This window comes from Centroberyx gerrardi, chromosome 22 (genome assembly GCF_048128805.1).
Source record: "Centroberyx gerrardi isolate f3 chromosome 22, fCenGer3.hap1.cur.20231027, whole genome shotgun sequence".
Taxonomy (NCBI): domain Eukaryota; kingdom Metazoa; phylum Chordata; class Actinopteri; order Beryciformes; family Berycidae; genus Centroberyx; species Centroberyx gerrardi.
In genome coordinates, this window is record NC_136018.1 from 16,314,490 (window position 1) to 16,337,600 (window position 23,111).

At 43.4% G+C, this 23,111-nt stretch overlaps 1 protein-coding gene across 1 annotated transcript; it reads left to right on the forward strand.

The window, feature by feature from the left end:
• The first annotated feature begins 1,868 nt into the window (after positions 1-1,868).
• On the forward strand, positions 1,869-17,716 carry slc22a17 (solute carrier family 22 member 17). Its single transcript, XM_071908854.2, has 10 exons — positions 1,869-2,570; positions 4,376-4,932; positions 9,277-9,380; positions 11,363-11,517; positions 12,741-12,906; positions 13,868-13,992; positions 14,810-14,915; positions 15,225-15,448; positions 16,627-16,738; positions 17,286-17,716. The coding sequence occupies exons 2-10, from the start codon at positions 4,456-4,458 to the stop codon at positions 17,560-17,562; spliced, it is 1,746 nt and encodes a 581-aa protein (XP_071764955.1). The 5' UTR covers positions 1,869-2,570; positions 4,376-4,455; the 3' UTR covers positions 17,563-17,716.
• The last annotated feature ends 5,395 nt before the right edge of the window (positions 17,717-23,111 follow it).

Here is a 23,111-nt window from a genome sequence, read left to right on the forward strand (position 1 = left end):
TGTGAGGAGCTGCAGCTCTATCAGCACTTTTAAAACCAACTTAAAAAGTCTGTTAAAAGCTGCTCAGCTCTGTACTCACTGACTTTGATATTCTATCTTACTTCTATCTTCTATCTACTCTTATCTTTTTTTTTTTGACAAGCATACATTTGTGATGTGCTTTTGTGTGTAGTTTTGTATTTCGTGTCTTGTGTGTTCTTTTTTGTATAACTTTGTATGTTGTTTTTACTCTGTACTGTTTGTTATTGTGCTGTTTCTTTGCTTTGACCTGCCATGGGACTACAGATGCGAATTAGCTTGCAGCTATAATCTGGTACGGTGCATCAAATGGTGACATTTATGTTTGAACTGTACATTGTCCCTTTTAAATAAATAAATAAATAAATGAATAAAGTCTTCTGGCAGAATGCAGACGGAACACACACCTCCTTACTGGACCATCAAGGTGCCATGATTCAGGTTTTACTAGTGATGGGACGATCTGCGATCCGCGATATGGGGTTTGATAAAACCATGATAAGATGTAATAAATAAAAGTTCAGTGACAACAAAGTCTGACTGTGCAGAATTATGTTCATTTCTGAGCCACAAATCTTTCTTGCAATGGGCATTGGCTTGCTAGAATGTAAACAGCAATTTAAAAATGTCATTAAAAAGTGCAAATAATATAATTTGAATGGCGAGTTTGTGAAAAGCCAAAGCAATATTAGTCTTAATTATACCACACTTTAGTACACCACATCACATACTATTTGCTAAAACGTGCTAGCTCGATTTTGGCCATTAATAAAAATAAAATGTGGTGTAATTAAGGTTAAGTCTTTTTGAGTGTTTGAATATTCACAGTAAAAATGGGTTCTACAGTTGGTAACAATGAAGGATCATCGACCAGACAGAACCGCCCCTGGGTTTGGCATGCACTCTAAAAAAGATAAAGGTGCCAGAAAGGTACCAAAACAGGTTCTTTAGAGCCGTGTCATAGAGGTTTCCACAAAGCCAGGGTTCTTCAAAGTTCTCCCTGGTTACCATGAGAGTGACATGGAAACCAGTAAATATGTGGTTTATATATATATATATACAACCAGTTGAATATGTGGTTTCATTTAAATTTGACAGCATAGGCATACATAATCTTTCAGTGAATACATACTTGCATTTATGAATGTATAATAGTCTTTGTTCAATATTATACTGTACAATGTATGAGATGCAGACCAGGGTTCTTTACGTCCTCAGTAGTAAGTTGCTCCACTGTCTGTTTCCATTCATCCAGCAGTGGTGGAGCAAGCAAAAAAATGAAAATGAATGAAATGCAAATCTCTAAGAACTTAACCCAACTTCCCTAAAACACAGTACAGTGTAGGGACAGTTTTTAAAATAAGTGCTTTTGTCACTATATAGCACTATATTTTGCAGTTTTGTCACAAATCTGCTACCAACCAGGTGTGTCTCCATGGTGGAGGAACATTGGAGAATTGTCTGGTAGTTAATTAAGTCTAAATTTATAACCAGGCTAGAGAGAGAGTTGGCTGAAAAAGCTTGCTGTGGTGTGGCAGTAGATCAATTCAGTAACGTTCTAAGTAAAAGTGGATTGGCACAGTAAGCTGTTTTGTCTTCAGCCCTCGTCTCTACTCCAAAACACTCTGAGTTGTAGCTTGAGAAGAGTCAGCTCAGTTACCTGAACAAACTGTTAGCTCGCTAACTAGCCAGCAGGCTCATTTAGCAGAGACACTGATGTTAATGCTAACATGCTAACGCTAGCTACCAGATATGTTAGCTAGTGTGATGCTGGTTAGCTATCTAACAAGCGAACGTAAAACACAAAATCAGTCAGATGGATCAGTGATGACATGATCAGCTCAGTCAAAACCAGACAGAAAATAATATCTATTAAATTCTGTTGAGACGTTTAGAAACACAATCAGCTCAACATACGATCTTTGACAGTAGTACAATGAGGGGATGTCGCCTCGACGATTTCATCCGATCTTTCCCGAAGTCTTCCGCCGGCGCAGCTCGCCCCTTTTAACAGGCTTCTCCCAATGCAGTTTTCCACCCTCTCTTTGTCACAGACTGGCTGTATTGACGACGCCTTTCCCTTTAAGATGATGTCGGAAATAATTATGTGTTATTTAATTATTTTGTGTAATGTCGGCAGACAGAAACTTGGACCGAGCAATAAACGTTAGAAACCAGCGACGGCAGGAGTCTAGCATCAAGCTTTGTAGCCGGGGCATCGCATCACATCTCAAAGTGGTGTCGGCTGGCGTTACGTCTGTTCGGGACTAACAGGAGTCCTGTGTCCTTGCTGTGTCAAAGGCATCACTGGTGTTTTTCAAAGGCAACAACACTTCTCCGGGACAGAAATGTCAGTTGATACTGGACTAACAGACAAAGCAGACTGGAACCGAGACGCAGAGGAGATACAGTAAAAGGGGAATGCGGTGAAATCGGGCTCAATTTTGAACTCCTCTCCAATTTATCCCCCCTTCACCCAGATATGTTTTGGATATTTGGGAGAGACGACGGGCAGTAGGATCTCGACACACGTACAACAATATTTGAAAGGGGTAAGTGAGATTACAGCTCTGTTTTTAAAGCCAGGCGACAACGTTGTTGCTATTATCAGCTGTGTGTTTCGCCTCTCGGGGCAGGTGTGTGTCTGTCAGTCCGGTACGACTGGCCCAGCAGCTGTCTTTACCACATCATCATTTTATTAGCCTCATTTTGGTGTCGGTACTTATACGGGAGCGGGTGAAACAGGGGCAGGCAGCGACTCTTATTCCCTCCACGTCTGTAGTTTCCCCCCGTGTGAAACAAACCTCTTATGTAACCCTCTGGGATTCCTTTTGCAAGACTTCCTGGCCCTCTGCAAGGAAAACACAGCCACACGCAGCTAAAGGGGCACCATGTGCACCGACACAGGCTGCTGAGGAAAGCACAGGGTGTTCACATTCCAGACACACAAAGTGCAGCTTATAGGAAAGACCAGGCAGCTCTTCTGACTAGCACACAAAAATCATGAAGCATTTCCTTCCCTGTTTCTTTCAGCCACTTTTGATTCCACAGCTTTTTTGTGTAGCTATCTGTTAGACCAGTTATTAAACCACCAGGGGTCCTTGAGGGGGTTCCAGGAGGTAATTTCACTACTATTTATTATGTATTTATTTTATCATAGGGTTCATTCTCTCCACCCACAGAATAGAAATAGACAGCTATACAATTCTGTGTTGGATTATATCTAATGGTAACACTCATCTTACACTGGGGGACACTGGGACTTATTATTTAATGGGGAATTTGGGGCCTAACATTTATCAACTTGGGGGTCCTTGACTTGAGAGGGTTTGGAGAGCTTTGTGTTAGACCTATAACCAACAGATAACATTCAGTATTTCATAAACTAGGGGTCTGACTCTGGACCCAAAATGGGCGGTGTACCTGTTTCTGGTGGGTCCCCACTTGACCCAACTTGAACTCATGAGCCTGAGTCCCAGAATGGCACTAACTTTACTCCCACATTCAGAAAGTTGAAGAATGTCTCATTTAACTGAACTTTGCTTTTTCACTGTGGAAGTGGAAAAAAGTAGGTTATGTAAATATTAGCAGTACGTCTGGTGATTTTATGGTATACCTATGTTCAGTATGAATCCCTGGCCAGGTTTTTGTTCAATATTTGGAATAGTGTAGCCCATCTGTCAAGTGACCCAAATAAGTCCCCTCTTACTCAGGAGTAGTGTCGCACACTTGCTATGAAATGCAATGTTAATGTGAACTTTCACATTAGCGTCAGAAGTTACGTATGCGCTCCAGCAGACAGTGCCACATAACTGGTATATCTGGTGAAAACAATTTTCTAAAACACAAGATTTGATGTAAAAATTCTTAACAGAATCACCTCAATTAGTGAGAAAGCATACTCAGATGAAAGGGTGAGCGCAGGTTAGTCACCAATCGTGTAGATGTTTCATTGAATTTGGCCCAAGATAGTTTACGTGATATTACTGTATATGAGCTTCTAAACGTTAAGTATATTCACAAATGTTTGTCTCATTCTATATATATATTTGACAGATTTACAGAAGTTTGGCTTGCAGATGGAAAATAAGGTTTTTGCAACTTTTTTTTTACCATGGCAAACAAACCTTTTACACTCTCAAAATCTAAAACTTTTGTTTACCTGTCACATTTTGTCGGTCCTTGTATCAAAAGCTCAGGCAATACTTACGGGAAAGAAAAATGTTCTTTAAATCCAACAAATCAAGACATAAACAATTCCAGTAGTGGGACTTTCAACATGGGGCCCCATACTTCAATCCTATATTGCGTATTTAAACAGTAAAATAATGCTGTGTAATTATTTTTTCTTCCGCAGAGCTTTTCCCATATCTCCCTGCCTCCGCCTGGGCAGCGACCACCACCACAACACCCCCTCCCTCCCCCGCCCCTCCCCCGATGATGACATCACCGGACTCGCCGCCCCTGGTCTCCCCGTCCCCGTGCCCCGCTCCCCCTCCGTCCCTGCCCTCCTCCCCGGCGCCCTCCTCCCCGGCGCCCTCCTCCTCCTCCCTCCCGCCCCCGCCCTCGCTGCCTCCCACGGGCGAGGTGATGGTGCTGGCTCTGGGGAGGAAGAAGCAGAGGGTGCTGATCGCTCTCTCCATCCTGCCCAACCTCTTCCTGGCCTTCCTGCTCTCCTCGGACCCCCTCATCACCCTCTCCCCGCCCCACCACTGCCGCCTGCCGGGGCCCTCGCCGTCCCCCCAGGTGCTGAACGCCTCCCTGCCCTGGGAGAAGGGGGAGCGGCCCGGCGACAGCGGGGGGCCGTCCCAGTGCAAGCAGTACGTCAACGGCAGCCAGTCGGCCGTGGTGGACTGCGAGGCCGGCTGGGACTACAACGTCACGGAGGGGCTGAGGAACAACATCGTTACTGAGGTAAAGACCCGGCCCGGGATCCTTTTGAGCACACTAATTATGGTCTTCCTAGTCCTGTGTTTTGGCTTTCTGTGGGACCTTTTTTGTTTACGTACGGATTAAGGGTTGAGCCTTTTAAAATGCTGAAAACTTTCTCATTGTTTCTTTTTTTAACCTGTATTTATCCACTGGAGGCTTTTGCTGAGCATGCAGTCTCTTTTTTCAGCAAACGCCCTGCGACACATTCACACAGCCACACACATTTGCACTTGTGAGACGCCCAGTACGACCACAGTCTTCTACTGGTGGCTGCTGAGCAGCTCCACTGCAGCTGTAGGGCGTTAAGCGCCTTGCTGAAGGGCACCACAGTACTTGTTTGAGAGAGGAGGGAGGGGGAGTGTTAGTCATTCACCTTCCTCGCCTGGATTTTCCTAGCTGCTCTGAGGATTTGAACCTCTAGGCCACAAGCTCGCTTTTCTAACCTTTGAGCTGTAACCGCTGCGCCTGAATTCTTGCCTCGATAACTTGGTATTTCCCAGCAGGGAGGCAGGTTTATGGTTAGCTACAGCAGAACAGGGAATAACTGCTGAATACATGGTGTAATGTGTTCAGTGCAATAGTAAGTGATGCCCTTACATGGTATTGTGTCTCCTGCCATAAGACCTGAGACTTCAGGAAGATTGTCAGGTTTTAAAAATAATCCTGTATCAACATACCACTGGTCTTATAAGATAACACCAAAGTTTTCCGTCCTAAAAGAGAATCTATGTAGGTTTTGTCAGTAGAGCAGTGCAGCTCCAGGTCTTGTTTCTTGATGACGTTGCAGATTAGAGTCCGATTCTCTGATTTCTAGCTTTAAGAAAGAGCTGATCCTGTTCTCATCATGGTCATATTGATGGAAACGACCAACATCAGTGTTTCCCACAGGTTCTTTGATTATTTTTGGTGCTATTTAGCAGGGGATGGTAAAATACACTGAATAAAGGAGCAGAAAAAAGCTGTGTGCGTGCAATACAACAAGCACAATTAATGTGTCAGTCAATGTGGACACTATTTGTGGTGGGCCTGTCTGATATTCTGGTGTGCCGAGACAAATAAATCAATGTATGGTCAACAGCGAAGATGATAGGAATAACGTGACTTCTATTTTGTTAGTGGATTCTCACTTTAAGACCATTCGATAGGTCTTGTTATGACTAATGTCTTTAGCAGCAGCCGTGCCAACTCCACCCAGTCCTCCGCTCAGACTGGACCCTCTGTCTGTTTTCACTTCTGTGCCTACTGATGTGGGAGCCACACCCAGCCCTCCAGCCCGTGGTATTAGGGCAGTTCACTGGTAATCCTCCGCTGCGGTGAGCTGAACATAAACGCTGCCTAGGGAAGCATTTAGCGAGAGCATGTCTGCAGATGTGTCTTGGTGTAGTTACAGACGTAGTGCGGGTAGGGTACAGCTTCCTCCATCCCTTAGTTTCCATGCTGAGAGTGAGGGGGGGGGGCGGGCAGAGAGACATGGAGGGACAGACACAGACAGACGTATTTAGGCTCCAAGGCAGGTTTAGCTCAGACAGTATTTTTACTCGTCATCATGATGGTCCTCCACGACTACTTTGCTGAGCTGGCAGTCTACCAAGCAGGAAACAGGAAGTCCACTGACCAGCATGGCCTCTACCACTGATCAATAGTGTGTCACTTAGCTAGAGGCAAACGACACTTAACATCTCTAAGCCATGGATCAGTGGGCTAATGTGCATACCATATACTGGCAATCGTGTTTTGAGTTTGAATCGGGCTTGTGACTTTTGTTTAATGTCTTCGCCTCTCTCTATTCCATCTCTCCTGTTTCCACTGTACGTTATCAAGCAGAAACACCATAAAAGTCATCTTAAAAACATTCCAAAGCTAGCCCTCATCTAAAACTTGTCATTTCCAGTGTTGTTCTGTTCTGTATGACGAAATATGAATTTGTGAAGTCCCAGTTGAGTTTGTCATATAGTGGCAGCCAGGCATCATCGCTATTCAAACTATCTGCAGCCAGAAATGTGAAAAGAGGAAGTGAAGTCCCAAGGGCATAAACCTAATGGTGCCTGGGTCTCATTCACAAAACCAGTCCGGGGAGTTTATGAACCTGTTTGTGCGCATTTTCCCCACGCGTATTGTCCCAAGCACGTCACCCGTATGAGCACTATGGGTTGCTATGCTGTCCTTTACCAGGCTGGCGTACAGCGTTGCGGCTCTGTGTCCCAGCAATAGGATGACAGATAGTATGTGACAGGCTTTTATGTTCTCTATGCATGGGCTCCAATTACGCAAGGCCTTGTTACCACCAGCCCTCTGTCTGAGCTCAGGAACGATGCTCTGTGTCTCTCTCTCTCTCTCTCTCTCTCTCTCTCTCTCTCTCTCTCTCTCTCTCTCTCTCTCTCTCTCTCTCTCTCTCTCTCTCTCTCTCTCTCTCTCTCTCTCTCTCTCTCTCTCTCTCTCTCTCTCTCTCTCTCTCTCTCTCCAGATCATTAAAATCACTTTGCTTTCAGCGGTCAGCAGACAGCAACACTAGCAGAGCTCAGCTGTTAATGCAAATCAGTGGGTTGGCTTAATGTGATTAAAAAACTCAGATCTGAGAGTAGATATCTGATTTTTCAGCACAGACGCTAAGGTTCTATGTGGCTGCGCTGTTACGTAATGTGGCTGTTTGTTTTTGTCATGCAGTAAGTAAATGTTCACATAGGGTTGGAGCCTGTGTTTGTTAATACTACTACTACTACTACTACTACTACTACTAATGCTACTACTACAACTGCTGATAATAATACATCCTCTGTCTTCTGACCACCATTAACACACACACACACACACACACACACACACACACACACAGTAGTAATGTGTGGCCTTTAGTGTCTGCCTGTGTTTGTACTGTGAGTCCTCTTCCTGTATTAAGTGTAATGAGTCCTGTGGGCAGATTGAGCCATTTTCTCAGCCTGTGATCATCTCCTGCACTCAAGCCCCATTTACACCTGGGATTATAATCACATAATTATTTATCAACGCAGATAAAAGATCCACGTGGATAGACCACCAAATCCAATTGAAGCACAAGTGTTATTACACCCAAGAAGGGCCAGGAACTAATTTTCTGAAGCCCCTTCTGAGAGGTAATTTGGAAAGATCAGATTCTGATACTTCCTGGGTGCACAGTTACATCTTATTCTGTATTTGCAGCATGGATTTTCAGACTGACCTTTTTATACAGGACTGACATGTGACTGCTAAACATCACATGCATTTTGAGGCTGCGAACACTTTGTATACATAATGTGTAATTAAAACAGTCCTGCATTCCATGTCAAAAAGCAAGATTAAGTCAAGCTAAGAATTTATCTCGAATCCCTCTAAAATGTGTAAATTCTGGCTTGGGGCTTTAAATCTAGACACACCTAACTGAAGAAGACTTTCACAGCCGGCAAATGGGGTCCGAGCCGTTTCCTCTCTGTTCGCCAGTTCAGGCTGCCAGCAATCAAAACCAACACACACACACACACTCATTCATTTCTTCAGCCATCGCCCCACTGAATGGGCTCAGGAAGGAGCTGCACTGGCACTCAACCACTTGACCACAGACTACTATTCAGTCATCAAGTCGGAATAAAAATAATAACAATAAACTTTATCTGTACAGCACTTTTTATTTACAGTTTACAAAGCGCTTAATCAAATGAAAAAAAACATTCATCATACAATAAATTAGATCAAGTAAAACAAGTCAGCACCACGAGATAACAAAAGAATAAAGGGTAAAAATAATATATCGGTCAAAATAACTAGATAAAAGACATCACATGAAGGGAATACTGTAAAAATAAGTTTTAAGAAGTGATTTAAAAGATGATATTGATTGTGCTAGCCATAGCTCCTCGGGTTAGTATTCGTATTGCGATATGAACTCCAGTTCAGGTGGGTCCTATTTGTTATGCATAATTTCTTTTTCAGCACTTGTGTGGGGGTGGAGATTGTATCGCTTATGATTTGCTTGGTCTGAATATTAATGAAAAATGGACTCCCGATGGATGTACATCTTAATTTAATTGGTCAGGTATTCCCTCTCCCCTAAGTATCCACCCATCCCTCCCTCTATCCTTACATCATCCCTCTCTCTTCTTCTGTCCATCCCTCCCTCCCTCCCTTCATCCATCCGTTTGTTCCTGCTGTGCCTGATGTGTTGTGATGCTTACCCGATGACTGCCGGTTTTTGTAACATTTTGAACTGAACTGAACGGAGTGGATAATAACTGACAGGCTCTTTACCTCTCCTCTGCCCCCCTCCCTCCTCCCTCCTCCCTCCTCCCTCCTCCCTCTGTCTCTGCTGTCCAGTGGGATCTGGTGTGTGGTCAGTACTGGCTGGTCCCAGTGGAGGAGGTCTGTTTCATCTTGGGCGTCCTGACTGGCTGTCTGGGCCTGGGCTATGCTGCTGACAGGTAACACACACACACACACACACACACACACACCAGTGTTCCCCCCAGGTTCTTGGCAGGAGTGAGTAAGATGCACACAGTCGGCTGCTGAAAAGATTAAACATGCAACCCAAGAAGCTCTGTTAATAGGTTACTGTGTCAGTTTGGAAAGTCTGTTTGCGGCTGCTCTGTCTGATATTGTCATGGGCTGCCACAAATAAATCAGGATGGGAGACACAGGACACACACACACACACACACACACACATTTACATAATCCAGTAGAACTCTGTCCGTCAATTGGTATCAAGATGCTCTAATCAAATGATTATCAAGTTCCTTATTCTTCATTCTCTCGTCCTTACTCTGCAGTTTCATTACCTCACAGCTGTATGTACAAACCAGACAGACGCACGCACACACAAACAAAAAACCAGAAGCAGTGTAGATGTTAATGTTTCAAATGAAATTAGCCATAGATTTACTGTGTCTGCCAGTGTTTCCCCTACCAATCAATAGTTGGTGTAAGCCACCCTGCCTAAAGGAACAGCCAGCCCTCCTCACTCATTCATCTGTATTGCTTCCAAACAGAGTTTTTAGTATCAAGTGGCCTAAATGCCATTTCAAAAGGCTTTCTACCACACCAAGAAGTCATTTCTGCGGCTAAATTCTGGTGCCTGCTATGCAAAAACAGAGAACAGATCGCAAAAAAACAACAAAGCAACGAATGACATAACAGTCAATGCCAGAGAATGTAAGGCTTTTTACGTGCTTTATTTTGCTGGAGCTGATGATGCAGATCCCCGTGCGCGGCAAGCAGCATTAAGCACACCCCAGGTACTCCACATAATTGACGTAATGAATCCAATCTCTGTCGGATTGAGGGTGGCACAGGGGAAGCCGTAGTTTTCGGGGGAATTGTGAGGGAGAAGATGCCAATTTAATTAGCTAACAACCTTCATTAATTTGCTGACCAATTGAGCAGAGCCTCTGTTTGCTAAGACTAGTGAATTAATGTAGCCTCTAGGGAACGTTCAGAGAAAAAAAGGGAACAGTGCTAAGCTGTAGATGTCTGACAAAACCGCTGTGCACTCATAAAGCAGAAATTTGGCTAATCATCACATTTGGTGATCAGCTCTGCTTTAGAATTCAGTTTATATTTCAGTCTTATTGTCATTGGACAGTTAAGATTGTGGCTTTTTGAAAGAGTTGGATGGGATCATATTTGAAGCCTAGACTGTTGTAACTTACATGAATTTGACAATAATGTGAAATGGTTCATGAAATGATATTGTAAAAGTAGGTGTCATATCCATACTGCAGTTCTCCATTGTATCTATACTCAGTCTATCCACAGTAGAGCACTGTCCTATTTTCTGCTCTCATCTTTCATATTGTTAATATTTAAGCATGTGAAGTGTCTTTGCACTCACACTGTCAGCAGAAATTGTTTGTGTTGTACATCTTGTTTTTGTACTTTTGTCCTCATGCTTCATAATTTGGATTGTAATTTTTTTCACCTTCATTTGGATGCTAATCAACAGAGTTTTACCTGTTATTAACGATGAACCTGACTTGACTCAGCTGTTCTTTAAACTAAGGCCTGACTGATAGTGACTGTTGGATCTAGTAATAATTGGGGAGGAAAATTAACAATATCTGAATCTGATAAATCTTCCAATAAAAGATTACCTACTGTGGTTGTGTTGAAAGATAGACTCTTCCTTGTAAAGTATTTCACTAATTTAACTCTCAAAGAGTAATTGTGCCACACATACATTAAGGGCTCTTAATACAAAATTTTACTTACCGTATAGAATCATTATAATTTCTCCACCCATCCACAAAATGTTTTAAAACACTTTTAAATATCCAGTTTTTCCACTTTTTCTCAAAGGTCTAAATGCTTCTGAAAAGCATGAGTGATTTTTATTAATTTAATTTTTTCGTCATGTATTGATCAGGTCCTTCTTTTCAGTGCATGTCCCTCTGTTTCCCTCCAGGCTGGGCAGGTCCAAGACGCTGCTGACGTCCCTGACTCTGTCGGTGGTGTTTGGGGTGCTGGTGTGCGTTTCCCCATACCCTTCCATCTTTATCGTCATGCGTTTCTGTCTGGCGGCTGCTAGTGCGGGAGTCTACCTCACTCTGTACATCACTCGTGAGTAACTTTCCTGGCTGTGAAATAGGCACCAAGTTTGTTTTTAGTTGAGTTGAAAGATGTATTAAAAAAAATACTAAGTACCACCATCCAAATGCTGGTTGGTTTTGGCTGTGGCTGGCAGTCTGTCTGCTGTACCGGACAGATACACACAGGTACACAAACTCCATAAATGACCTACAAATTGATGCCTATTAGGTCTGCTGGACTCAAGACTAAACAACCTACTTTTTAAGGAAAAAGTAAAAAAAAAAAAAAAAAAAAGATGCTCACTTCTCCCTCTAATGAAGCTCTAATGGCAGAACAAAAATGAGAGAATTAACACTAGGGTGTGACATTTATGACCAGGGCATGAAACTGTCTTTTTGTCAAACAGCAGCCATGGCTCGTGGATTCAGGACTGCACCAGCCAATTTAACTTCTCAGTAGCTGAAATAGTGTAATGAAAAACACTGATGAACACATGTTGGCTAACTAGTTAAATGGCAGCCTTACCAGCATCATATCTTCTGCTGTTTAAGCTAACCAGACTATAAATGCCCTCACAATATTGTGCACGTTATCTTCTATGATTATTTTAAGGCATTTCTTCTTCGTTAGATTCTGTCTTCTGTGTGGATATGCAACTTATATTTATAGATTATATTTGTAGCTGAGCAGAGTGAAAACTAAACCAGGTGCCAGCGCAGAACAAAAGTGGAGTCTGAAAGGTGTACGAATTCATGAAGACCAATACATGCGACTCTTCATCAGGCTAAAGAGCTAAATATCCATGTTTTTAAGTGTGATGGCTCCTTGGGGTCTTGTGGTTCGTCATGTGACCTAGTCCTTCAAGGAAATCGGTGTGGATATTTTAGTGGTGCTGTTTTTTAATTGTCTTCTTTGACAAAGAGCAGAGAGCTTGAAACATCACACATGCACTGATGTGAATAAACTGATACCTTTGGAGCCGTGCAGACTCTACTTCTGTTCTATTTTTGTATATTTCCTGAAGATCAGGGAATTTGTGCACGATTAAAGAAATGTGTTTTCGTTTGAATGGAAGCTAAGGCATTTGTCACGGGCTGCTTTCAATTGCGCCATCGAGCGTGAAAACCCTCCTGAGCTGCAGCGAACTGAATGCTGCCTGCCCGGAGGGCCGCAAACAGGGCGCAGATGGGAACCGTGACGCGGTGTGAGAGCGAGGTTTGTCTCTGCTGATCGATGGTGTGTCTGACCGTCAGGCCTGGAGCTGTGCGAGCCGTCTCTGAGGCTGCTGGTGACCATGCTGGCCGGCCTGATGACCGTGGCCGGGGAGCTGCTGCTGCTGGCCGTGGCCCTGGGCTGCCAGTCCTGGAGGGGCCTGCTGGGGGCCGGGGCCGCCCCGCTAACACTGTTCCTCAGCTACGGGTAGGAGAGAGAGTGTGTGTGTGTCAGAGAGCATACACGTTATGTATGGTTATTTTGCTGTCTGGGAGTGAGCATAAATAAGTGCGGATTTTGGTTTGTGTGTGTCCGCCGCTGACTGAGTGTGTGTACAGTTGATATCAAAAGTCTGCACACAATTTTTAAATATTCCATTTATTTTATGCTACTTTTTATTTTAATTTTCTGTGTAGTTTTGTTGAAGATATTGAAGTCATTTCTTTTTACCTTGATTTTGCTGAATATTATATCCAAATGAAAGCAGAAAAAAGTATTTTACTTATTTAATGGGCTTTCATTTCTGGCCTCAAGGCAATAAAAATTTGAAAGGGTGTGCAGACTTTTGATATTCACTGTATGTGTACCTGAATGAGCATAGATGTTTGCGTGTGTGTATGTGTGTGTGCATGCGTATGTGTGTGCGTGTGTGTTTATTTCTCTGAGACAGTGCGGGGTAAGGACGAGAGAATGAGGGAACTTGATGGTCATTTGATTAAAGCGTCTTGATACCAACTGACTCGCTGAGAGCTTTGTTGGATTGTATTGATTCCAATCCCCCCGTCACACTGGGCCTTTTAGCTCATGTCAGAATGCATTAGGCCTACTTTGTTTAAGGTCCCCAGTCCCTCCAAGACCTCTGCTACAAGATAAGCCTTTATTGCAGTTTCAAAACCAAATTAACAGAGATTAAAATAAGCTTACTGACCATGAATTATAGGTCTTACTGGGAATGAAAGAAAAGCTGGATTAACAAGGAAACAAAAAAATTCTGATACTTTGTGTCCCAGATCTGATGGTTTTTTTTCCATGCTTAGCTTGCAATGGAAAGAGCAAATCTGGGTTGTAGCTACAACATCCTCAGACTTGTAGTGTTTTGGTGCTGAGTAAAAGCTGCCAAAGATAAAAGAGTGAGCTGTACTTGTGTTTTGTGTTTCCACTCCTGCAGCATTCCTGGGGTTTTTCCAGAGTCTCCTCGCTGGCTCCTTCTGTCAGAGAGATCTGGGGACTTGAACGCCTTCAGCGAGAGAAGAAATTCCAACAGAGATGTGAGGGATGATGAGAGCTTCACAGGTGTGTTATGTGAAGATGAAACATCTGATTTTCTTGTCGCACATGATGCTGCTTTCTCATCCTCGCCCTTACGATAAGAGGGACTGAAGTTTTGTGTTGTCTTCTCCCTGTTGTTGGGTTGAAAGAATATTCACTGTATGATACCTGCATTATTTATGTATTACTTATTGCAGTGCGTTTCAAAACATGAGTGCCTACTACCTGAGGCAGGTTATTATGCTCAATTGCAATTCCATGATTTATTGAAGACACATGGTGCCCTGAATAAACAATGGAAATATAATTGAGCATAATGACCTGCTGCCACAAAATGTGCCTCATCTTCAGAAAGGAACCGGATATTCACTGGGCTCTTCAACAGTTTATATGTAAATATGTTTTTCCAGGCTGTGGGGAGTTTGCTGGACAACAATTGCTGGACAACAATTCCCCCTCAAGCCCTCTCATTCCTCCTGTCCCCTTGAATTACGGTGGCCTGTAAATGACACAAACGATAAAGTCACATTTTCACATTAGAGATGAGTAAGCTAGCTAATTAGAGCAGAAATCCAACAGAAACGTCTAGTGAAGAGGTATTATACTGTATATTCCATGAAAAATACTGATTTGTCTTTTGCTTTTTTAGGCTTGAGACCGAGGCATTTTAGGCCATTTTGTGCTATGGGGCTGTAAAAAATCTTACTCATTTCCCCTTTCATTATCTTTCAGAACTGATTAAATTGAGAATGAGCCATGAATTAAATGAAAACCCAGGTTTATCAACCCCTGTTTTATTGACCTGTGAATTAAAATGAGAAACCCTGTTTGGCTGCTGCAGAGCTGGATTCGGAGCCGGCCCCCTCCACTCGCCCCCGCCTGTCCTTCCCCGAGCTTTTCCACAGCAGGAACATCTGGAAGAACATGTGTGTGCTCGGCTTCACCTCGTAAGTCATCTGCAACTCTTGACATTAATTTAGCAATGCTGCAGTTTTCGAATCGGCGCTTTTCCCTTTGCGTTGCACTTTATTTACAGACATGGTAGCTGCTGCAGCTCTACCACTCTCATATTTCAAAGTGTTCTGACATTCACCTTTACTCAGTGATTTTTATGCTTTCCCTCAACACTAAATCATTTTTTCAAATTTAAATATATCTTTTGGAGGCACATGAATCCTCACTCTATGCCTCTTTGTTTTTCTCCCTCCCTTTGCCCTTCCTCCCTCCCTCCCTCCCTCCCTCTGTCTCCCTCTCAGGTTCATCTCCCACGGCATTAGTCACTGTTACAGCTCTTTCCGTGGTGACGTCAGAGGCACCGCCCCCAGCTTCTACTGGACGTACCTGCTGTCCGTCTGCGCGGGGGGCGGGGCCTGGCTGTTGCTGTGGGCGACGGTGGACAGGTGCGGTCGCCGTGGCATCCTGCTCCTTGCCATGACGATGACGGGGCTGGCCTCTTTGATCCTCCTGGGACTCATGGAGTGTGAGTGGGGTTGTGGTTGGCAGGGAAAATCACTGTTTTCTTCAACTTCACAGAGTAAATCTAGAGTCAAAACAGGGAAAGCTATTCATAATTGTTTTTGCTAACAAGGTGGACATCATCTCCCTTCATCTGCACTTACATCAGCCCCTGTTGTTCACCAGCTATTATGGAAGGCCTGTTGTGGAAGATTAAAGGCCTAGTTCCCTCAAATCCTAACTAGAATGAAGGTAGAAATCAGTGTGTTAGGTCAGGACAGGAATTGTCTCGAGACAAGAATGCTGATCTAATTCAGTTCAATTCAGTTAAATGACCACACAGCCAGGCTGGTGGAATTTGTTATCGGTACAGTCTGTAGCAGCTCATGTTGGCCTTGTGAACTAATCAGTAAATTAGTGTCTGGCTCTGTGTTTGAGTTTGTTAGACTTATACACAACAGGTGATTCCAGTCAAGAAATCTATTCCAAACATGCATAATGAGTCTGTTAAGAATCTGTTTCTAATGTTATTTAATGTAAGATCATAGAGCCCTATAAAGCATACAAAGTCTTCTTCCCTTTGTTATTGGCAAAGGAATACTTACCTCCAAGTTGTTTACTGTGCTTGATGCATCCTGAAATACCTTGAAAACACAACAGTAAATTCTGCTCATGGAAAACGACATCATATGATGCATTTTAGCTGCCTTTGTTGTGTTTTTTCTAAACACAGCCTTGTGTAGAAACACATCCATCATTGTCCGAGTCTCAGTCTCCCCCCTGTGGCAGAAAGTGGGCACGACACCCCGGTTTATGTAGGACACTGCGGTGGCAGCAAAGTCAAAGCTGTGTCAGGCGGCGAGCTTTAATCATGCATCAGAGGCTGTGGGGGCCGTGGCACTGGGCTGTTGAGGGGGTCTTCAGTGACCTCTTAGTGGTAGCTACATGTTTCCCTTGCTGTCTGCTGTCAGTGAAGCTGTCAGGGAAACGATAAAACAGCAGGTTGATTCAGTGTCAGAATTCTCACAGATTTGTTTTGTGTCTGAAATGGTATCAGGTCAAATCAAAAGGGTACTACGCTACATAATATGAAAATAAAATAAAATGGAAAACACTGTACTTTACCTAGTCAATCCAAACGTAAAGCCCCACAGACTAACTGCTGCCTCTCCCTGTGTGTCGTCGTCCTCCTTCCCCCTTTAGATCTGAGCGAGGCGGCCATCACGGTTTTCTCTGTGCTGGGTCTCTTCTCCTCCCAGGCCACCGCCTCTCTCTGCATCCTCTTCACTGCTGAGATCATGCCCACCATCATCAGGTAAGATAATACTAACACTCCAGCTTTGCAGTGGGGATGATGGTGTACAGGCTAGAGTGCTGTTTTCCCCTGGGGTTTTGCTAAAAATGTATTTAATATGTAGTTAATAAGATGTGTTTAATAATTCCTGTTAAAAAGGAGCAGGTCAGTCTGCAACTCACGCTGAAAAGAATCAGGACAACATGAAAAATGTAGGAAATAGTGGGTGAGGAGAGAAGAAGAATCCATTAATATCTATTAGTAATGAATAGAAGTTTTCTGCAGAGGCATTCCTGATGAACAAGGAGACGTGACTCAACTCCTCAACATAACAGCTTTGTTTATATTCTTTTAGAAATAGTGGGATAAGATATTCTATACCAGTGTTGCCCCAGCTAGTTCTGTAAATTTCATGTCAATTACAGGATTTTGCTCACATGTTGATTAATGTTTATGGATGGAGAAATGCACAAATTGTTACACCAAGGGCAACAATAATCTAATCCCAGCATGCATGTGATTCATGTAACCTGTGTGTGTGTGTGTGTGTGTGTGTGTGTGTGTGCAGGGGCAGCGGCGTGGGCGCGGTGCTCGCCCTGGGCTGTGTGGGCCGCCTCAGCTCCCCGCTCATGGACCTGAGGAACCACTACGGCTACTTCCTGCACCACGTGGTCTACTCCTCGCTGGCCCTGCTGGCCGTGCTGTCCATCCTGCTGCTGCCCGAGAGCAAGAGGAAGCCGCTGCCCCAGACGCTGGCCGACGGGGAGCAGTACCGCCGCCCCCCGCTGGGCCGCAGGAGGAGGGACAACGTGCCCCTGCTGGCCACGCCCAACCCAGAGACCTAAAAGCCCCCCCCGCCTCCCCCCGAAAAACACACCGGGCCGGGCCGCGTTCAGATCGCTCACCTAACCTGTTGACCTGTCATACAGCCAGAGCCTCACCGCCTATCCCATGTCCACGCAGCGGAGGAAAGACACCGATCGACGGAGAGATAAAGAGGAGGGAGGAAGAGAAAAAGGACGGGGAGAAAAGAAAGGGCTAGCAGTTCGCCCCGTAGACGGTTGTGTACAGACAACGAAGGAAGGTGAAGATGATCGTGACAAGATGCTCTACGCTTCCTAACATATCATCCTCTAGTCATTCCAAACGCAGGCGGCTGGGTCGGGCTGCCATCTGACATCATCCGCTTCGCATTTTCTGTCATTCAGATGTGTACGAATGCGCACTTGTTCCCACACATCTCGGGAAGTCTGGCCGTATCATCTCCTTCCTGACCAGGCGGCGGGCGCCCCTCCCCACAGAGACATGTGACACACCAGCGCACACTGCTGCACCCCGTCCTCCAAACCCAGTGTGTCTGTCGTAGAGATGTAAAGCTGCTTACTACTGACACTCCAGACCAGACCTGGCTAGTTGCAAGTAATTCTTAGCCTTCGTTTTAACCTGCTTAGAAAGGTTTGTGGTGTTTGCCATGTACGACAATGTAATGAGCGCCAGGAAGTTTACGCAATCAAAGCAAAGTATGCGCAAGTCAGTTTTGTATACTTTGCTGTGATGTACAACTTACCTGACCCTATCTAAACTGTGCTAATGTGGTAAACCCCTCCCATCTGGTACTCCAAGCAGGGAAAAGACTATTATGGACTACAGTTCTCCGATGGGACGCATGTTGTGACAGACACTGGAGGGGGTGGGTGGGTTTCATGGAATATGCCTTGTAAATACCATAGACTTAGTTTCTTTAACTTCTGGGGGGATCTGAGTTTAGTTAAAGCAGACCCTGCGGCTGGAAAACGTTCGCTATGCAGTGGAAACGTGTGGTGCAAAGCTGGCGTGACGGAGTGCTTAGCAAGAGCCTTTTTAAAGATGGTGGCGGAACTTGCATTGCTTGATGTTAATTTGACGATACTCTTAAAATGTAAGGGAAAGTTTTGTGAACTTTAATCAACTAAACACTATTATTGCACCGTCTGTTAACTCAATAGTGCGATCAGAAGCAAAAAAAAGAACAAAATGGCCTTGTTCTCAAACACAGTAAGGTGTTGATCAAACTGTATGAATGCAGTTACTAAATCTGGCCTGGAGCCAGCAATATTTATATGCTATTTATGTTGTTAATAAGCAGAATGGTCTGAACTGTGAGACCTTCCTAACCAGAGGCCCTGCTTAAGAAAATCAAAGAATTAAGCAGAGGCCTCACGTTTTTAACTATTAAGCTAAAGACTTAAATTGGGTTGAGATGACACATCCTTAGAAACGATGACATAGAATGAAGTTGCCATTTTCTGATGTCTCTAAGCAAATAGCAGTCAGCTGTTAATTGTCACAACATTCCTATCTGCTAATCTCTGCATGTTGGGAAGCAGTGAAGGGCTTGTCTTTTTCTGTATTTCCTCAGAAGCTTATAGTTACACAATACCTCTCTAGATGACCAGTCTCAGCTGCAAGAGAATAGACGGGTACGTACACACTACAGCAGAAGTGGACTTCTAGTTGAAACGGCGACTTGCATAACCAGGTGCATATATTTTGTCAGTTCGACAAGAGGTCAGCTGTTATTTTGCCTGGATGTTTGTTGATGCTGGAGAAAGGAAAGGGCCCCATGATGATGCTCCATGTGAGAATATAAGGCTTGAATGGTAGCTGAAGAGGGCCCCAGAGCTCCAAAATCAAGCCCCGCCTCCTCATACTCGTTTGTATCATGGCTTCTTCATTTCAGTGTTCCAGCTGGCGCCATACTGCATAGGGCATTGAAGAATTACCAGAGCTGGTTGTCTTGCTACAAGAATGCTAGTGTGTTGGGTAATTCTTAGAGTTTTTCTGTATTGTGCAGACAGATTCAGTCCTGTCATGCTTGTGTGGGTCCATGATGGGAAGAGGAGGCGGGGCTTGTTTAATTTGGAGTCTGATGATGACGAGTCAATGGAGGAATGATGAAGGACGAGGACACTCACCTTTGCTGACGACTTCTTCCTCTGTCAGCCTTTGGTAGTTTTTTTTTCTGTACAATGCACTCAACAAGTCTTAATACTTATACACTGATAATTATTATCACTATGATTAACTTGACTCTAGTAATAAGATGTCTGACAACACTGGTGATCTGTTAAATGATGACAGTGATGCAATTATGTTAACTCTATAGCCTGATTTAATGTAAAATAAAACTGGTTAAAAAAGTAAGACATGGGCATTTTTCTTATTTTCGTATTTTTCTTAGTTCTTATGAATCTGAATCTGCTGCAACTATATGAAAACCAAAGCTATGAGCCATAAAGCAAAGAATAAGAGTTTGACGTTTATGCCAAAACCCAACAGTCTCAGTTTGAAGAATATTGTTGAAAAATACTACTCTTAGCAATTTATTAGTAGTAAATTATGGCCTCAGTCCGCTTTTGGCTCACGAAAGCGTACACCTCTCAGACTCGGTTTGTTTAGATTGATTTATTTTTAGGTGTTGTATTTTCAGGCCAGAGTCAAGCTCTATTGTCTCTACAGGCCTGTCTGCATTCTGAAACGGTCCTACAGTGCATACACAGATGGTGGTTCAAGAAACATATTACAGTTATAGTAACATAATAGTGCACATAACTATGTTACACATTAAAATATACACTGCACTTACAACATAATGCATATTACACACAAAAACGGCAAAGAAATGACATACAATCTATACTAGGAACCCCATAAGCCCCATAAGGTATATTGTTTACAAATGATTTCTTATACAAACAATTTCTGGGCCATAAGACTGTCCCTGCTACGTTTATAGAGATTTTGAAATGTGAAGATGGCACAACCGTGACAACACTGAAGACATAATCTGAACATATCTCAGTGTGAACTGCCGTTTGATCTCTAATCCATTTTGCAAATGCCTCCCTCTCCCTGTGAAAATGTGATCTGCCAGCTGTCCTGGAGGTGAAGCTCTGCAAGAGGCCAACTGACCCTCAGTGTATGAAGTAAGGTAGTAATTAGCAGCAAAGGAACATAACTGAGCTATTCAGCATTTCTATTTCTTGTATTCAGTAAGTGTCGGAGGTGTTTGACATGCTGTAAATGAAGTACAGGGAGTGTACTTCCCTAACCCTAAGTAGGAAGGCAAACAGGGAAATTATATATATTACTATAACATGAGTAGACCTCTTGTTTCTTACCTAGAAATGGAGAAAGGTTTTCAGGAAGGGTCTGGTGGTCAGACAAGTTGTACGAGAGAGAGAGAGAGAGATCAACATGCCAACAAGACAGGAGGAAAGGTTTCTAGACAGCTAGAAATTCACCACAGACCTCTTTTGAGAACCTAATCAATAAGCTTTAACACTCTTTACTTATTGATGATTCAGCCCTGTGCTGGTAAAACGGCTATTCCTCAGTCACCTAATAAACCCATGCTCCCAGAAATGGAGATGCATGGAGTATTAGGAAAGAAGTACATATACTTACTTACAGGGGGAAAAAAATATGAATCTGAGCAGTAATTGGACGCATACTAAATATGCTCCTTGATCAGAGCTAAACCAGAACATTGCAGTCCAGTGCAATGTTCCGGTTTCCTTTTATACCTCCAAAGGTTAAACAACTAAAATGCTCAGGTCAAATAAATAAAGATGGTGTTAAAGTCTGAGGAAATTCTATCCTGACTGCTGACTGACTTGGCATCTTGACCTTTTGCTTGCTATTGTAACCTCTTATCCCCAAGATCAGCCTGCTGCCACAGTCGGGTCGTCTGTCAAAAGTATTCCCTGTCCATCCAATCAGAGGTCAAGTCAAGCTTATTTGTATAGCCTTTAATCACAGTACAGTCCCAAAGGGCTTCACAAAGCCCACATTACGAAACAATAAATAAAACCCCCACATCCTTAAACCCTCAATGAGAACAAGGAAAAACTCCCAAGAACAACAAAAATTGAAGGTTGTAAGTTTGCTTGCTGATATGAGTTTTGTATTTCAACTAGAATCAAAAGTATTATTACTGCAAAAGCCACAGTGGCATTGGTGTTAGGGGCATAGTGGTCACCCATATTATAAAGCATGTCATGGACAGTACGCTATGAGTAAAATGCATCGCAGTGACCAGACTTTTATGGGCATGGCATGTGTTGCTATTTAACCTACAGATCAAAACGCACCTCTCAAGCTGTCCACCTCAATCAGAGAGCGGCACTCGGCAGGAATGTCAGCGAGTTATCTTTGTACTGAAGGACAAAGGGAAGGAGACAACGTGCAGTGAGCAAGACAGGTCGGGTTACACCTCATTGTTCACCAGCGTGAAGGACGGCAACAGCTACAGTGCACTCAACACTTCGAGGCTCAACCCCATTGTAGCCATCCCACTGGAGTACATTACATATGTTAAAGTCTGTAAGCGGGTGTAAATTCTTTATGGCTGTGAATCCAGTATGGCCAATTATGCAAACAGTGGGCAAAAACAGGAGCTCTTCTTTATGCGTAATGATGAACTAGTGCAGTGTTTATGGGGTAGGTATTAAGTTTACGTTGCAAATGCATTTATACCAAGATGGTTTCTGCTTCAGCCAGCTAGATCACTCCTTTAGCCTACACATTTATCAAAGTAATGCATATTCTTTCTGATATACAATATCACGCATTGTTCTGCTAGGTAAGTATTGCTGATGCTGTAACTTGTCTATGTGAAATACTGCTGATCCTAGAACTTAAGCTTGCTAGAGGAAGAACAATAGTAATGTCAAAAATGTAATTCTTAAAAAAAACCCTCTAGTTCTATTGAATGTAGAAACATTGGCAAACATGCTATACAATGTGCAGTTGAGGCAATTGGTGCCACAACTTGTCTAAATGAGACAACAGGTCAAGATTACCTAAATAAAGACACACCAAACTCATTTCTTTAAGCACATAACTAAATCTTTGATGGGAGCAACAATTGTCTGTGTCTTGATCTGGACACACAACAACCCCAAATCAGCACTTTTTCATATTTCCATACATGATGACAGACTGGTGTAGGGCACTAACCGTCTGCCAACCCCGATGCTGTGGCATCTACAATGACTGAGTGACAGAGTAGAGCTGGTGTATTCTCCTCTGGTCAGACTATAAGGGATAACTCCTGTGTGTCTTTTTTGTGATCAAATGTTTTTTAATCAAGGACAGTCATTGAACATACAGTCACAAGAAGACTAAGGGGTCAAGTAGGTTCTGTGTATAAGATTAAAATGGATTTGCTGATGGTCTGGGTTCTGTGAGGCCAATTTAGTATTATCCCAAACCATGTCCCAATCAAAGTCATGTTCTAATTGTGGAGCATCCCTTCTCCATACTCTGATGGGAGTATTGCATATGAAGCTTCTATTAAATACTGGTATAATGTGGACACCATACCAAACTCCTGTGTCTCTTGACGGTGATG